The sequence below is a fragment of the Echiichthys vipera genome, assembly GCF_963691815.1.
Source record: "Echiichthys vipera genome assembly, chromosome: 16".
NCBI lineage: Eukaryota > Metazoa > Chordata > Actinopteri > Perciformes > Trachinidae > Echiichthys > Echiichthys vipera.
This window is the reverse complement of record NC_139841.1, coordinates 15,758,936-15,776,830: the sequence shown is the minus strand read 5'-3', so window position 1 is coordinate 15,776,830 and position 17,895 is coordinate 15,758,936. Positions and strand designations below refer to the sequence as shown.

At 40.0% G+C, this 17,895-nt stretch overlaps 2 protein-coding genes across 2 annotated transcripts in view; one reads left to right on the top strand and one right to left on the bottom strand.

Annotated features, from left to right (window-relative positions):
• Nucleotides 1-40: 40 nt before the first annotated feature.
• Nucleotides 41-979, top strand: rln1 (relaxin 1; the record flags this gene model as incomplete). Its single annotated transcript, XM_083930502.1, has 2 exons — nucleotides 41-236; nucleotides 639-979. 2 exons carry the CDS (start codon nucleotides 41-43, stop codon nucleotides 977-979), a joined length of 537 nt encoding a protein of 178 aa, XP_083786628.1.
• A 701-nt stretch (nucleotides 980-1,680) lies between these two features.
• The window catches only part of jak2a (Janus kinase 2a), a 29,067-nt gene continuing 12,852 nt past the window's right edge, over nucleotides 1,681-17,895 (bottom strand). The window contains exons 5-24 of the mRNA XM_083929212.1: nucleotides 17,099-17,244; nucleotides 15,609-15,903; nucleotides 15,346-15,456; nucleotides 14,780-14,937; nucleotides 14,562-14,673; nucleotides 13,573-13,759; nucleotides 12,240-12,364; nucleotides 11,150-11,284; nucleotides 10,546-10,633; nucleotides 9,555-9,682; nucleotides 9,240-9,378; nucleotides 8,913-9,064; nucleotides 8,536-8,686; nucleotides 7,704-7,837; nucleotides 6,889-7,078; nucleotides 6,145-6,269; nucleotides 4,783-4,955; nucleotides 4,412-4,529; nucleotides 4,105-4,218; nucleotides 1,681-3,865 (exon numbers count right to left, since the gene is read on the bottom strand). Of these exons, the coding sequence (XP_083785338.1) occupies nucleotides 3,758-3,865; nucleotides 4,105-4,218; nucleotides 4,412-4,529; nucleotides 4,783-4,955; nucleotides 6,145-6,269; nucleotides 6,889-7,078; nucleotides 7,704-7,837; nucleotides 8,536-8,686; nucleotides 8,913-9,064; nucleotides 9,240-9,378; nucleotides 9,555-9,682; nucleotides 10,546-10,633; nucleotides 11,150-11,284; nucleotides 12,240-12,364; nucleotides 13,573-13,759; nucleotides 14,562-14,673; nucleotides 14,780-14,937; nucleotides 15,346-15,456; nucleotides 15,609-15,903; nucleotides 17,099-17,244 (2,889 nt within the window). The 3' untranslated portion in view covers nucleotides 1,681-3,757. The remainder of the gene's footprint in view (nucleotides 3,866-4,104; nucleotides 4,219-4,411; nucleotides 4,530-4,782; nucleotides 4,956-6,144; nucleotides 6,270-6,888; nucleotides 7,079-7,703; nucleotides 7,838-8,535; nucleotides 8,687-8,912; nucleotides 9,065-9,239; nucleotides 9,379-9,554; nucleotides 9,683-10,545; nucleotides 10,634-11,149; nucleotides 11,285-12,239; nucleotides 12,365-13,572; nucleotides 13,760-14,561; nucleotides 14,674-14,779; nucleotides 14,938-15,345; nucleotides 15,457-15,608; nucleotides 15,904-17,098; nucleotides 17,245-17,895) is intronic.

The following is a 17,895-nucleotide window of genomic DNA, read 5'->3' as shown; positions in this document are numbered from 1 at the left end:
ACAACACCAGCCGTCTCGTTCCGTTAGTTTTAGAGTGAAAATGCTCTGGAGATTGACTCTTGCCGTGGCAGTGGTGTGTGTCGGTGGCATATGCAGCTGTGTGAAGGCTGACGTGATGAGCAGACTGATCATATCGAGGGACTACGGGGTGAAACTGTGCGGGAGAGAGTTCATCAGAGCAGTCATTTTTACTTGTGGCGGCTCCCGGTGGAAACGATCCACAGAGGGGGACATGGGTGAGTTACTGCTTATTGATTAATTGCTTCATTTGTGCACACTAATTGGACAAGTGTATATCCAAAAAATAGCAGTACAAAAATGTGTATACAGATATGTTTTGAGGCTTTTAATCATATGTTAAAACATGTCTTTACAGTAATCTGGTTGAGCTAAGGTATATTGTAGGAAAGTTTCTTATTACACACCAAATGGCTTGGCTGCTAGTTTTATTCAGGCAACAGTTCACACATTTTAGCTGACTGACAGCCTCATTTTCAGAACCATGGTCAGCTCATGTTCATTGTTAATTGGACATTACTTTAGTGAGTAATAAACAACATTAACAACATTCCTGTGTTGTTAGTTCTCCTAAAGCATCTTACTAACATGTAATGTATTGATCCTTTTCCTTTCTCCAGATCCCTTCCAGTGGAGTTCCCTCGGTGACGTGACAGCGGAGGACGACCAGCACACCTGGCAACCTGACGCTGAGCTCACTGCAGATAACCACTCTCCACTCTCTCGTATTGGTTCTTCTTACTCCCTGGCAGACCTCGTGGCTCTCTACAGGACCAGAGGGGACAGGCAGCAGCCGTCGCAGAGGGACTTGGCCCCTCTGGAGAAATCTCAGCCGTCCACAGTTTTAGGTGAGCAAGACTGGCCCATACCGAGCAAGCGGAAGAGGAACTTTTCTCTGGGTGTGGCAGGGAAATGCTGTAACCAGGGCTGTACCAAGAACGATATCGGACGCTTGTGCTGAAGCAGGGAGGAGGAGGAGGGGAAGGGATGGGTGATGGCAGAAGGGATGTGACATGAAGATGGTGTATTGGACAGTGTAGTGTGACAAGATGTAGGAGATTGAATGTTTACATCTGCCTAATATTTTAATATATATTTTCTTTATTCTCCCCACTTGTTTGATATTTTGTTTTTAAAAAAAGATCATGTTCTGTATGTACTGTATGTATGTCACCTTTTCAGCATCACTGACAATAAATTTGAAATACTGTGTTAATATGACATGTCGATCGCTATCATGTTGTCTTCGAAGCTTTGTTCATATGCTGGGTTGTGAGTAACAAACGGCATCCATGTTCTCGCCTGACTAAACTATGTTCATACTAGCACGGGCCAATATCACACATTAATGTCATTTAGGGGGCTGTGAACTTATTGCTGGCTTCTGTTCACAACATTACACCTTCCTGGTCATTTTCTGTTAACACCCTGGGGACACTAGAGCGCTGCAAAAGAGCAGATTTCCCTTTTAACCTTTTTTGACGCAGATAAAACAAACAAATAGATTTAACGCCTTGCACAAAATCCCGCACACTATATTTTTTGTCTTGACTATAAAAGCACGTCTTTTGAAAGAATATAAGCTGCTTGACTGTGGGTACAATATGATGACATTTCATGTAAAAAGCAGGCAACATTCAGAATAAAAAAGTACAATATAAATGTCTTCAGTACTACCATGTTTTGTTTAATAAAGGTATATACACTTCTGGAATATACTGTACTACATATCCACCGTTCAATATTTACATCTATCTACACACGTTTAAACATCCTGTTTTTCTGAAAATCTGTGGATAAAAAAAGATACATATTTAAAAAATAATCACATTTGGTCTTAAATACCAATGTACATATACACATATCAAAATAATGGTTGAATGAATTAAAAATCTGGGTGGTTAGACAGCGATGTTTTCCATCTTGGCATTATTTAGCAACACTGACATTTCTCAGACTGGCATGATACTGCCCAGAGGTAAGAGCGGGGGAGCTTCCCGACACACTGTATGTTTGTGAGAAAACGTTGCTCTTTACGGTGACGCATTCTTAGTGAGAGGTCGTCCATCCTTTGACCTTTTGTCTGGCTGTGGATTGCCTTTAATAGCATAAAAAAAAAACTGTAAAACGAAAAAGAAATTTTCACAAATTAAATTCTGTACTGACTTTGACTGATCCCTCCTTCAGGCATTAACATTTAGTACATAAAGCTTAAACAATGTAAATATGATTATTTTAAAAACCTGTGACTACTGATTGACCTTTGTGGCTGACAATGTCATGCACATCATAACACATACACATATTACAGATGTACGAAAGCTCTTCAAATATTTTAAATGGGTGGAAGATAATGACATTTTAAATAAAAACATCACTTGTAGCAAGCAACTGCAGGACCTTTCACTTTAGATATCTACAGGCAGATAGCAAAGATTCATATCAGTGAAAATATCATACTGTATTTATAAAATAATACCCATTACTAATTACAAAAGCATCAGAATTTCCTGTTTGAGTTCATGATATGACACTACCCACTTCTCAAAGAGATTACTGAGCATTTATTGCTGTCTCTCTAATGTATTTGACAACAGTTGATACGTGTAAAGTCCGACCTCATCTAAGGGTGCGCTCACACTGTCCTTCCGCACCGCGCCCCGGGCTTTAGGGTACTTGTCCCTCCTTCCTCTCCCCCCACGCCCCAGGCCCGTACATACTCACAGTGCCTGGGCCGTTCGCAAATGCTTCTTGCTGTCCATTTTGGCCCGATGCGGATGGACAGTGTGAGTGCACCCTAACACTACTCAAAGGACTCTGGGTGCTTCTGCTGAGGCTTCATCAGCTCAGAAAACAGGATGGCCCTTGATTTGCAATGAATATCTGTAAAACAAAAGTCCCCTGCAAAAGCAAATATGTGACTCGAAACCATATGTAGAGATGCTTCAAATGAGTCCCCTTGTGACAGAAGTACAGCTGGCGCTTTACATTCATAGTCTGGTATTTATCAGTCATAATATGATCAGGCAGAAGTCAGTCTGGGTGTCAGCAGGAGGATCCCTGCTCAGGTCCAGTCCTTTAAAAGTCCGGCCACACAAGATCAGTGCAGTGAGGTTCAGGTGTGCTGTCAGATTGCTGGTAAGGATCCCACGGCCTCTTTGGTTAAACAAAAGAAGTTGCTGCTCATTTTACAATAACATTACAAAAAGAACAAAATTAAATTGATGAGCAATAAAAAAAAAAATGAAATACTGCGATCGATACATTTTTGGTTCTAATTTTGAATAAGGCTTAAACATTCAACACAAGCTACTTGAAGCAGGCACAATCTTGTATCTCAATTCTTCAGTCCGTGACTCGTAACACGTACAAATAACACAAAAGAAAATAATTCATCCCAAAAAGAAATGTTCCTAAAGGCAACTGATATATCTCGTTTGGTGAAAAATGTAGTGTAATAATTAAATTGATTTATTCGTATACGTCCTAGGAGAAAAGTATGTAAACTGCTAAGAAAGTGGATATTTCCATTCATCGTCCTTATTTGAGTAAATGTTAAATAGGATGACACACATGTAGAGCACCAAAAGAAAACAAATATATTTCAGACTAGTGACTGCATCACTACAGTAAACCCACACGTCACAAAGACATTCATTGCTCTGGAAAGATCCGTGAGGACTGACTCCTGGGAGTCGACACCCAAAGGTCAATTGTTCAGGCCAGGGACCAATGCGGCTCATCCGTCCTTGACGTCTCGTACAGTCTCCAAACTGTGGATTAATGTCTCGAAAGTAGGCCGCAGCCTCGGTTCACTGCTCCAGCACTCTGTCATAATCTTGTGAATCTGAAGGAAGCATCAGAGCATGAACGTTAACAAAGAGGGAAGACAACAAAAAAAAAACCAGCTAGAATCATTTAATTCTACTTTGATATCTATATATATATATTAACTGTAATATCCCTAAACCTTCCTATTTTATACTATATTTAATAATTTGTTAAATGAGACTCTGGTTTGTTTAACTTTACGTACAAGTAGTGAGTTTGTGTTGAACGCAACAAACTAAGTGAAGAGTGACTGACCTCCTTTGGACAACTGTCGGGAGCAGGCAACCTATATCCCTTTTTCAGCAGGTCTATCAGATGGTAGACAATCATCTGGCCCTGCTTTTCATTCCCCATTTTGTCCATAAACACCTGAAAAAGAAAACAGTAGTTATTTCCTGTTTTTGAGAGCCAAGTGCTCAATCAATTGATTTCTTTAACAACACTTCTAACTAATTATATTAGTCATTGTTTTATGGCTCAATTAGATTGGCAAAACGATAAGAATCAGGTTACGTGAGGAAGAAGTAAAACTAAAAAAAAAAAAAGGTTAAAAGTGCAGTACCGCTGGTGGGCTGCAGTTCTTGTCATTGTAAGTGAAGAGTTCGTAAAGGACAACACCGAAACTCCAAACGTCTGATCCCACAGAGAACTTGCTCTCAGACAGCGACTCTGGAGCATACCTGGAGAATACCACAACACATGTCATATCCATATACATGACAGAAACAGTACAAAAACAAAATGATTTGTTCTGTGTGTGAATTACACGATGTGTTTAGAGATCAGTCATAAAAGGTCACAACACTTAACCACAGCTGTAGAAAAGCTAGTCAAAAACATTCTAAAAGAGCTTTTCTTCACAAATGTCAACCCACAAAAATATGAAAATACTTCTTGAACCTCTAACAAACACATGCAGTGGGTCTTCCTCACCAAAAGATGGGGCTTTCCCCAGGCTCTCTGACAGTGTAGTACTCTTTGTCCTGCGGCAACACCTTGGTTAGACCAAAGTCACCGATCTTCACTGTCATCTCGCTCTCCACCAGGATGTTCCTAGTGGCCAGGTCTCTGTGGATGTATCGCTTAGTGGCGAGGTAGTCCATGCCCTGAAGTATTGATATAACCACACAGAGAAAGAGAACTGGTTTATATATCAACTGGTGGTAATCCACTTTTTTGACTATTGAATATTTTATTGATTTTGCCTTTTCAAAGGGACAAACACAAATTTGAAGAAAAAAACATTAAAGAAATAAAAGTAAGACAAATATATCGTGCATACCTGCCAACGTAGCTTTATATATATATACATATATATATATGTATAACACGGCTTGAATACTTGATTCTGATTGTCAATGACAGCATTCTTCAGTCTATTTTCCTGAATAACAGCGTGAGAGATTATAGACTCTGGAGGACCACTTTTTATTCAACAAAATAATATATATATTTGGTCAAATTGTTAATTTCTTTAGTGATTAGCCATGGAATAAGCAGGATAATGAAGAGCGAGCAGGTCAGTATTGTGGATTATGTCCTTTCTTCTGTCGGCGTTCTAATTCGCAATAATGACCGGCTCACTCTAGATTATTCTCTACATACATGTGCTTACATACATATTATAAAATATCCACACCTCAGACTCTTGGAAGAGATACAATTGAATAAATAAAAATATTTCATAGGTAATTATTGACTTAGTTCATTTTTTGTAGTATTTAGTTTGAGCAGTTTATGTTGTTGACGTGAAGACACCCATCTCAGGCCTCCTCTGCCCCCATAAATAATATGCACTGATGAGTGTAATCACAATATATACCCCGCCATAAAAATACTGCTCATAATCATAACAGTGAACCAAACAAAACAAAAAACAGTACGAGTCAATGTCCAAATAATTATACTGCTCTGTGCTTCACATGTATTCAAACAATACACAAATGTGATCAAACATGTATATTTTTTAAATCTATTTATCATCAGGGAGTTATATATTGTATATATTGTCATGCATCCACCCTGCCGAGCGTTGTAAACCAGTCCTGAAATGATGTGCTCCCTCTTGATTTCCAACATCAAAGTCTCCCTATTATCAAAATACTAGAATGAATCCAGTCAAATATATATTTCAATATCAGATACAGTTAAGATGGGAAAGAAATTTCGCAGGTTTGTAAAAATAGCAGAGCATATTTTTTTTAATGCACCGTCAGGAAGAGCTGTTTCAAATGTTCAGTACACCAATATCTATGTACGACAAGGCTGGGTTACACAAAGTCTGCGCTACGTTACCTTGCAAATCTGTGATGCATAGTGCAGCAGTTTGTTGAAATCAAAACGGTCCTTGTGTTTGCTGAGATAATCTCTCAAGCTGCCATGGGGGAGATACTCCATGATCAGCCGGAGGTTCCTTCGTCCTGCAGAAATAAAGAAGTTAAGTGTGCTACTTGAGAGAGAAAATGTGACGTGTGAGCGAGTGGAGTGGAGGCCTCTGAGACAATCAGGATTTATTTGTTTCATGGGCATGGTCACTGACGCCCTGGGCAGCAAATGTGGGAAATGTAAAGACATTATTATGTATTAACAAAATACAGTGTGTGTGTGTGTGTAATATAAAGGAACAGAAAACAGAACACTGATTCCTTCCTGGATCTCACTTGAGAATTGAGATTTATCAGACTAACAAAGAAAAGAGATACTTTAATCCTAATATAAGAAAACAGATTTCATTGTGATGTTCTGTTGGTTTGGAATCAAACCCGTGTTAAAGGTTTGATCTGTTTTTCATACAGCAAATGTCTTCTTATCCTTTTAATCATCTGAGAACCATTAATTTGAAAACACCAGCATGTGTCACTATGATCTTTGTCATGAATACGGGACACACAATAGGACAGCATTCATTTTATCTACTTTTTTATTTTTATCTACACAACTGGCTATGTAGATTTTAGGACAGGAAACAGGATTCATAATAATCCTATATTGGGACTTTCTGACTAATTCTAAAAAAGAAAAATGCAGAAATGCTCATACCTGCACTGTAGCAGACTCCTTTGTATTTGACAATGTTTTCGTGCTGGAGGGATTTGAGGATCTCGATTTCTCGCTCAAAGTCCCTGAGGTGCTCAGCTGTGCTGTGCTGTAGTTTCTTCACGGCCACCACCTCCCCTGTGCTGTCCTGCAGGGGGTCGTACCTGCACATCTCCACACTACCAAAGTTTCCCTGCGTGGGGGGGCATATTTAGGCGATATAGAAACATTAGCTGTTATTTCATCTTGGTTTTTTGGTCTAACTAAATTAGCTTGTCTGGGTATAAGTTGGTGCATTTTCATTAACGAGGATAAAAATCAGTGAGATACCTAATCACAAGAATCAAATACTGTTGAGCAACTTCATGATGTTTGGAAAGTATGATGAGAATATTTGAGACGTTAGCGGAAACCATCTCTTCCAGTGGAATTCATTATTATGCTGAAATAAATATTTGTCGTCTGCTTACCATAAACAATGCATGGTAGCTCACGGCCGACAGCTTGAACACTGCTTTGTGTGTTTTTGGTGTAAGAGAGTGTACATTATTTAAAAAACATGCAGTCTTGAAGATATGACCTTTGACTTGGAGATGAAAGAGTGATGAGAAAATTCTAAATAAAACTGAGGACATTTTCAATCCATTCAGGGCTGAATTAGGTTTAGGTTAGGGATAAAACACTCCACCCTGGGTAAGGGATGGGGTTAGGCATTTAGTTGTGATGGTTACGGTTAGGCTAATGGGCTAGGGAACGCATTATATTAATGAGTGTCCTCACTAAGATAGATTTCAAGAATATTTGTGTGTGTGTCTCACTTTGCCCAGCTGCTTGAGAAAGATGAGGTGCCTTTCCTCAAACTGGGCGGGCTCCTGGCTCTCGGAGGCCCACGGGAAGCCGAAGCCTCTTGTGCGGTTGGGCACCATGTCGCTCTCCACCAGCAGCTCGTAATCTGCAACACAAGAAGGTTCATAGTTGCTTTATTTAAAAAAAATCTTGATAAACCCCTAGATGAAGAGAGAGAGAGAGAGAGAGAGAGAGAGAGAGAGAGAGAGTGTATGTGTGTGTGTGTGAGGCTTAGGGCGCACTCACACTGTCCTTCCGCACCGGGCCAAAACCGTTTTTTCGGCTAAAGCCTGGCACATGTACGAGCACGAGCGTGCCCAGGTGCACGAGCACGAGGCCTACGTCATTTTATGTGCGCCTGTTCGGACATAGAAAAAAAAAAAAGACGGACCATGTGCGGACATTTAACAACAACAACAATGGCGGCGAAAGGTTCAAGTTGGTGTGATGCGGAGGTGGAGTGTTTAGTGCAGATTTGGACAGATGAAAATTTGTAAACAAAGCGACGCATCGCGATGACGTCAATCAATGCGTGTGAAGTCTTACGGCGTGATGACGTATGGACAGGCAAGAAGCCTTTGCGTGAGGCCCAGGCAGTGTGAGTACAAACGGGCTTGCCAGCGGGGGGAGAGGGAGAGGGGGACAAGTACCCTTAAGCCCGGGCCGCGGTGCGGAAGGACAGTGTGAGTGCGCCCTTAGTGTATCAACATGAGTCATGACCAATACGTCTGTCTGCCAGATGTCTTGAGCTATTACACAGTAGGTGACTCTGGCAGGAGGTTGCACACTAATTTCTCTTCCTACCTGGTGTGAAGAGGCTGTTGAGATCTCTGATAATTGCTCTGAAAGAGGGTCTGTGCGAGGGCTCATAGTCCATACAGCTGTTAATTAGATTGGCCAGCTCGGTCCATTTAGGAGCCGGCAGCTGGTGCCTGTCCTCATAAAACAAGTTCTTCTGCAGAGCAAAGGAGCAAAAGTCAGAACCTGTTTTCAAACCAGGTTGGGAAACAGTAAAGGTACAAAGTTGGCAGACATTCTTTAAAATAATCAATAGAATATGTTTTAGATAACCTTGTTCCTCTCTCTTGAAACAAATAGCGGGAATAAAAGGAATAGTTTGTGGGAAATGGAGTTATTTAATACAGATCATTTTCAGTAAGAATGCATCCTGTTTTTGTGACCTTGGAGCAGTCCAGGGTGCTCAGTGGTTTGTCTCCACCGCTGCAGATCTCCCAAAGGGTGGTCCCAAAGCCCCACTTGTCTGTGGCTAAACTCAGGTTTAGGGGGTTTTCAATGCACTCAGGGGGAACCCACGGGATACGCTCCACCAGAACTGATGGACAGACATGAGGAGACATGGAAGCACAGAGAGAAGGAAATACATGAACGCAATAGAAGGTAGAGGGGGGAAAGCGAGGAGGAAGACAAAAATAAAGCAAAGTGAGCAACACGGGTGTGATGTACAAGTCTTCTCACATCAGGACCGTCCGTGACACCATGTTTCTCACCTTCTTTGGGCAGCACGGTGATGCTGATACCCGGGTCACTGAGTTTGATGAAGGGCAGGCTGCCCGTCATCCGATCCTCCTCTCTGATCAAAAGGACATTCTTGGCACAAACATTTCCATGAATGAGGTTCTTATCCTCCTGTGTGCAGAAAAGACAAGGACCACGGAAAATTTGTCTTAAAGGTGCCTTGTTTCAACACTAAACTAGTTTTATTTACACATTAGTTTAACATATTTCTATCTAGCTGGAATTTCATTATGTGTAAATGTGCCTGTCCCATACAAACTAAAAAAAAATGAACGGTATGGTCTTACCAGGTAGTGCATAGCCCAGGATAGCTGCTTGGCCACTTCTAGCTTCCAGGTGATGTTAACAGAGCTTTTATTCTTTTTCAGGTAGGTGTCTAGTGAACCAAATTTGCCATACTCCTGCACCATCCTGTCTGACAGGGAGACGTGAGAGAGATCATTGTATTAGTTACTACTATCTATATAGAAAATCTTGTACACAAAACTCTCTGCTTTTACTGTAGCTGACTTCCTGTCGTTTCCTGAAGGACACTTGAACAGCGCTTAGACACTTTCCGCACCCATGAATTTCTTCATCCATATTTTTGCCATCCGGTACACTTCCCTTTTTATTGTCCCACATGAGAACTCTGTGTTTGGTCATAACATCTGAACTGAAAACTTTAACTTTCTTTTGAACTACTAAGCCAGTAGTGCACCTCATGCCTTATTTCTACAAAACATCTAATGAAAATACGTTGCTTTCTTTATTATAATCCTTCTTTGTCTTTCCAGCCTGCTCTTTTCCTTAGTTACTTGTTGATCCCTGGGGCTAAATCCAGAAAAAGTGAGAGGGTCAGGGCACAGCACAGCAGAGAGCAGGTCAGCAGGTCAGCAGGTCAGAAACCTTATTTCTTCTCTGTTTGATTGTCTCAGCTGCCTACAGAGACAACGTTTCACCTCATCTGACGTAAATACAACAGCTTTTAGTGCGAGTACTCTCAGCCTCCTTGACTTTCTTTGTATTCTGTGTAAAATTCTGTTTTGTCTTGGTCTTAATATCTCTCTAACATTTATGTGCCACAGGTAATACGAACCACAATGATTCCTTCCTTTGAGACCATCTCTGTCCAGTGGAGAGAGAGAGTGTGTGTGTGTGTGTGTGTGTGTGTGTGTGTGTGTGTGTGTGTGTGTGTGTGTGTGTGTGTGTGTGTGTGTGTGTGTGTGTGTGTGTGTGTGTGTGTGTGTGTGTGTGTGTGTGTGTGTGTGTGTGTGTGTGCGTGTGTTGTTAACCTACTCTCATTGCCACAAACACACACCCCATAGTTGAGGAGTAAGTGCTTGTGGGAGAGCTGGCTCATCATACTGGCTGCTTCAAAGAAGGACTGTGAGGGAGAAAACAATGGATGAGATTCTATGAACTTGTCTCCTTTCAACTTAAGTCTTCAGAGTTCATTGAGAGATAGTTTGGCTTTTTTGAGGTGGGGTTGTGTGAGGTACTTATGCATAGCCGGTGTATTACTACAGTAGATGACGGTTAGCATGTTAGCATATTTAGAATATTATCACCGCTTTACCTTTCTGTCTGACAGCCCTTTACTTTAGCACTACATTTTCTCAACATATTCCTACACATAAGCGCAACTGTGCCGTACACTGTATTACACCGTAGATCAGCTGTTTGAGTCAGATTTTCCACAGTTTATGGAATAAAAAAAAAATACAAGAAAACATCCACAGCAGTACATTACTAGGCTTCTGTGTCTGTGTCTGCTCCTCACACTGGTGGTGTGTTAGCTGTTGTATTGCCTACAGTAGATGACAGTTATCGATAAGTACCTCATACAAGATCACTTCAAAATAGCCGAACCTTAATCAAATCCACTCACTGCCTCACTCACCTCTGAATAGTTGCGATGAGCCTTGTCCAGGATCTTGATAACGACGTCTATCTTGTGTATCTCTCCGTAGTCTCCCAACTCCTTCTTCTCACCGCAGAAGATCTTAGTAAAAGTTCCTTGGCCCAGACTCTCATTCTAAAACAGTTTAATTATAGTAAAAAACCTACTTTAGAAAAGAGGTTGAGTGCACTTTCTCTGAGTCCAAGAGACAAATATTTGATCCAATACTTGCTACACATGAAATTACTGGAACCCTCCAAGTATAGAAATACAAGTCAAGGACATAATGAAAGCTACACGCTTCCTCACTTGCAGCCAAGAAGGCAAACTGAATAAAGCCCTCTCCTGTCATCCTTCCACTAGGACCACACAGCTTTTGACTGCTTTAGGAAGTAGTAACTAATGAAATGAGTTCTTAAATAAATGCACAACAAAGCTGAACAGATGGATGCTGGAACAGGAAGATAAACACCTGTTTAATCTGGTGAGTGAGAAGACAATACAGAAAAAAACGGTGTCTGTGGTTTTCCTGCGACAGACCGGTTTACAAAACTTCAAATGCTCAGTTAACAGAAAATATGGTGAGACGGAAATGGACCAGTCATCAAAGTGAGAGCATGGCTGACACACTGTCACATAAACACACACAATGCACGAGTCCACAAGGACTGCTATTGATGCTGAGCTGCAGTAGGTGGATTATTTGAGGAAGTGTTTTTGTTAACTGTAGCGACCTCACTGGCCCCACAGGAGGCCTTCTTGTCCTTCCTGATCAAAATGTCTGGCAGTTTACAATGTTACCTTGTCTACTCAAGGCCTTCATCTGTATATTTTGGCTTTACATTCAGTGTTATTTTATACTTACAAAGATACTGGCCACCCACATTGTTGCAGTTCACCTTTATAAATCTATATCTTATCTGCTTAGGGCAAGGACCTGTACACAAGTGCCTTTCTAATACTATTGTAAGAAACTGCAATACATCTACTCACATACAGCCTAATAACACAGAAGAAATGGTCAAGTTATGAATGTTTGTCTGCATTTTTCAGATGAGAGGAAAAGCTAAAGCAAGGAGGGTTGTCTTACAATGATGAGGTCCTCTTTTCGAATCTTGTGGAAGACCATCTGACTGATGTTGTGTTTGTGGAACGATGGAGACAGTGGGACATCTGCCCCTTGATTATTTCTACATACCAACAGGTTGGATTTTTCTAAAGAAAGGTAAACATGGGCAGGGATTAGGAAAACTCACACGACAAATTCACATTTTTACATCTGATATTCATTACAGTAGGGTGATTGCCTTTCAGTGTGTTATACTTTTAAATGACGACATGGATAATAGTTAAATTCTTAATCATGAATATCACCAGAATAAAAACCTAAGAGGTTTGCTTTTTTTTTGGTATCTTGGAAACATGGTGAAGTCGAATCATTAGTCATTTGCAATTCTATCTAATCCCCAAAGAGATATAATAGTGATTGTGCGTGTGTCATACAATACAGTGTAATACAAAACATATGCATATTCATACATATACATTTCTATCAGTAATAAAACATTCCTCCCCTAATAGCCGGCTTTACATTGACTGAAATTTGGTTAGCTGTTTATGGGTGGATTTGTGATATTGGAACAAGTCAAAAACTGGACTTTAAGAAGCTCTGCAAGTACTGTGTTGAAGAGTAAGAGCTCCCTTGTGCTGAATGAATTTAAAGGTGAATGTCAATGGTTGAAAAAAAGGCATCTGATATAACACAGAATGTTGAAAATGGGTAATTAACTGCAACAGGGACAAGAGATATGGGAAACAAATTTGAATAAATAGTAACAAGATAGCAAGATAACAGTGTCAAAGACCCCTATAAGGAATTGTGTGCGGCTATAAACAAGCAGTAGTTGGTTGCCTTGATACAAGATGTTTAACTAGGAGCATTTTGGGCCTACAGTAATCACTTTCTTCTTTATCATTATTTTCAAAAAGTTATATATATTTTGTAGCCTAAAAAATATTTGACCCAGATTAAAATAAGATAAAGTTTTAATTATATGAATCTCTGCATTTTGTTCACTGTGCACAATCTATTGTTCCAATAATTAATTCTTCAATTCAGTGCCTAATGGTTTTAACAAAAGTCACTCAGAGTTTTACAATTGATTGTGGGCCAAATTTGAGTTCATCCATATATCATAGAAAGGATAATGTGGCCTATTTTTGCACCCTTATATAATAAGAAACAATTAACCAAAACACCAAAATAGGTCAAATTGTGCAAAGTGAAACAGCCTCAACTGTGCTGGAGAATATTTAAGGTGCATGTCTGCATTTTACTGTATATGTGTTATTTTACCTGTGACTATGTGTGTGGGTATACAACCTGTATTCTTATTAGTGTATGTCGGTGTGTGAACACTCACCCTTGAGGCTGGGTGAGCAGCACCTGTTCAGCTGGAATGTGTATCCATCAGTGCGGAGCGCCTCCTTTTGGTAGCAGTGCAGAAGTTCCCTGAGTGAGCCGAAGCTCCTCTTAGCACCACTCAGAATGAACTCTCCTGACTCCGTCTTCACGATCTGACAGTGCTTGTAGTCCACCATAGCTTCATCCTGTAAATGGAAAATGATCACAATTAAGGTGTGCTGAACATGCCAACAATATTATGTTAAGAGATAGGATAGGTTCACATCTTTCAACAACAGTCAGGAGCCCAAACAGAATAAACTAGAGATGTGCCAATTCAACTTTTTCAGTCTCGATACGGATACGCTGATACCAAGCAGTGATCCAATACCAGTATTTATATACTATAGGCTGTATGCCTTACTGTGTGGAAGTGACAGGGATCATTCTTTTGTGTGTAAGGCAACATCAGGCCTGACTCAAACTTTTACTTTTCTAAAATAAAATGTAACAAATAAATAGATATAAATTTACTGCATTATTTTTCTTAATTTTATTCTTATAAAATATTGAATCGTGCACCAGCAATTTGTTAAAAAAAAACTTCAAAGTGAACAGGAGTTACATTTTAAGTTAAACCTTTTAAATGTAGTTACGAATTAAAAAATTAAACGAATTAAAATTCCAGTAAATAACATATGCAGAATATTAAATAGCTAGTCCCTATTGTCACCTCAGTCTCAGTTTTACCAAAACCATGAACAAACATAGTGGCAAAGTACTACATTTTCTTTACATTATAGTGTAATGGGTCTGGATGTTGTGACACATTGTGTAAACAATGGAAGATTTGCCGTGATACATGTGGTCATGGGCTAAAGAGGAGAGAGAGGCGTTAGTGGTGTCTATTACCAAATATTGTGTTAAATGAGCCTGTATATTTGTAGCATCACATGAGAAATACCATACTTCATATTGATGATATACAGCCCAACATTAACAGCTTACCCCAACCACAAAGGATATGAAGTATTTGTCGTAGTCCCTGGGGCTGCAGCGAAGGATGTACAGACCTTGGTGGTTACCAGAGCGACGTAGCTTGGCAATCGTAAACTCCATTCTGTGATCAAAGAGACATAATGTGTGTGTGAGTATGTGTGTATGTGTGTGTGTGTGTGTGAGTGTACATGTGACGTGCTATATCTGTGCATATGTGTGATACTCACGACACAGGCCCATGGCAGTAGTTCTGAATGCATTCCATTAATCTTGGCGGGGCCACCTCTTTACACAGATAATGATGGGCATCTGCGACCAGTCTGTAATACCCATCAACTAATGACACGAATGACAGAGCCTCTGGGAGTGAATGAAACTCCAGTTCCTTCGTGGTCAGACAGAGACACAGAGTATAGAGAGGGGATGCAGAAGAGGACAAACATAAATCATTCAGTACATATTTTATTAACTTTCAATCAATGTAAACTATAAGCCTTCAATCTGTGTTTTTATGCAATTTCGTGTAACAAATTACTACACCTAAAATATTTCCCCCAAATTAAAATGTTCATCTTTATGTCCTGTGTCTTATTTGACTTTGACAACGAGTCCTGCATGTGCTCATTTCAACACATTGCAGAGTAGAGCACCAGGAAGGACCAACTTTGATTTACAGACAGTAGTAAAAGCCACATAAGATTTGTGTGAAGCAAAGTAAACAGATTATTAATGTTCAAGTGATAATAGAGCAACGTAAGACAGAGCTTGAAGAAGAGTTATGTGTGTACTATACCAGGATCTGGTTGTCCTGTCTGGTGAGGGTAACTATGAGACTCTCCACAGAGCCTTCCTTATTGGACTGTTTGATGCTAATGTCAATCAACGCTGGGAAGTCACAGTATGTCTGTAGCTCCAGGAGACACAAGAAGAGTAAAAAATAATGGTTTTAATTATTTTCGATAAAGAAACATGCACATACTTGCACCCTTATTGTTACTGGTAATTTTAACTAACTCCTAGAGCTCCATCTATTGGTAAAAAGCAGCCACAACTCACCTCCTCATCTCCCTCCTCATTTTTCCCTTTTGAACACTGGATGCCTGTGTTGCCCATGACAATGATGGTAACCTTGTGTGCAGAGAGGTCGGTGACTTGGAAGCGCTCTGAGTAGAGGGAGGGTAGCAGCATCTCCAAGCTCATCAGGTATTTGAGCTTGAGGTTACACACCGTGGCCTTGCATTCACTGAACTGCTGAATGAACCTCTTGAAGCGATAGCGGATCCTCTTCCGAGTCAAGATGTTATATTCCTGGATGCGGCTTCGCATGCATCTCGGCAGAAAGGATTTGTAGCTAAAAGTGGAGAGGGGATTAGGTGAAGGTGGAGTAGAAAATAAGAAAAATAAGGCAGGAATGATGAACAAGTACCAGGAAAGACATAGAGAAAAGCGAGAGGCAAGAGAAAGTAAACAAGGTTAAAAGAGTGAACACGAAGTACGCTTTGTGGCAGTTCAGCCAGTGTACATGCTGTGTCCACCTCAGGAGAATCAGCCAATAATCCTCTCAAAAGGTAATGTAAAACAAAACAAAAATATGAAAGAACTGTGAGATGTCTTTTTTGACCATAGAGCAGGTCAAGGTGCTAAATAAATACCGTGAAAGTATCAAAACACTCAATCCACAGAGAAATGCACACAGCCTATGTTCAAAAACTGTGTCTTTAAACGAGCCGTCAGGACTTCTTTACGGTTGTGATGTCACACTACCGCTTCAGTGCCATTACAGTCACTTCCTGGCTGCAATGATGGTGCAGAGACACCAAGAGGGAAGGTGTGGAAGAAACTGGAAACACTGACCACTGACCAATCAAAACCGACTGGGGTGTTTGGAAAGGGTTCTTAAAGAGACAGGTGCTCAAACAAATGTGAATACACGTATATTGAGATGGACAGTATGAGAAAAAAAATGTTTTTTGAACATCAAAGCATATAAACATGTTCTACTACAAACACAAAATACAAGTATGAACCTGAAAATGAGAATAATATGGGACCTTTAATATTTCAAGTGTGAACATAGTGCCTAAAGAACAGAAATTATAGACGCCTTTTGTACTGAGACATCTCATATAAAGGGATTATTAATTCAGGCACATGAACACATATAATGAAACTATCTCGATTTTCACTGTGTCCTGAGGAGCTTGTCACACTGATTTGAATTCGTCGTTCATAAACTGAACCACATGCACACCAACCTAAAAGTGAGCATTTCACATTATTTAAACAAAAGAGAGTGTGCAGCATGTATATGAGACTGGAGTCTGGAGCTGGTTATCAGAACATTGTTGTATAAATTAAATGTTTTATTTTCCTTAATAGTTAAGTAATAAACTTTTCTGGTCTTACAGTATTAGACTCTTCTAGTATAGTGAAGTTTCTACCAGGTTTCCCTTCATATCCACATTCTTTTCTGCTTTGGATTAATTAATGTATGAAAGAAGCAACAGCCACAATAATGTCTATCGAATGAGTGCATCCTACTGTACCTGGTATCACTGTAGATGTCCACAGGTGACTGACCACTCTCTTTAGCGAGCCTCATCATGTCCAGCACCGCCATGCCCAGACACTCCTCCTGGGCCTCGTGGCTCACCGGAATATTAACCCAGCCATTCAGGAAGTCACTGCGTCTCTGGAGGAGGAAAAAAAACAGATATCAAATGGCATAGCACAATTTGATTGCTTCACATGTAAAATTCAGTATATCTTAGATCTGTCAGACATATTTACTGTAATCAGACAAATTATAATCGCTTTATGGTCCATGAAGATGTTACAATAAAAAAGTATTTTAAAGGGGAAACTCAAGGGTTGTTGGGACTGTCAAGCTCCCCAACAACAATCATCTTTATGTAGCATTCTGTATGTTAATCTGTTGACACGCAACTCGCACACGGGTCAACTTCATACAAGCATGTGGCAAAGAAAAGGAAGAAGAAAGTATTTAAAATTCACATGCAGACACACACATATACGTGCAAAGACACAGGCAAACAGAGTGAAGAGAACCCTGACATACCCTTGTTCCCCATTTGTGCTTCTTAACCACTCTTACTACCCCACTTCCTGTTTTCTAAACTTACACAATGACTGCCATGAAAGGCAAGCATATTTTACCTCCCTGACCCAACATTTCTGCTTACTATTATATGAAAAAACAAAAAATAAAGGGAAATAAAATCTTTTAGGAAAAAAATCTATTGATGATCCAGACTAAGAATGCACTCTAGTTTTTAAAATCACAAATACAAACAAATCAAAAGAATGTAAAATGTAAACATGC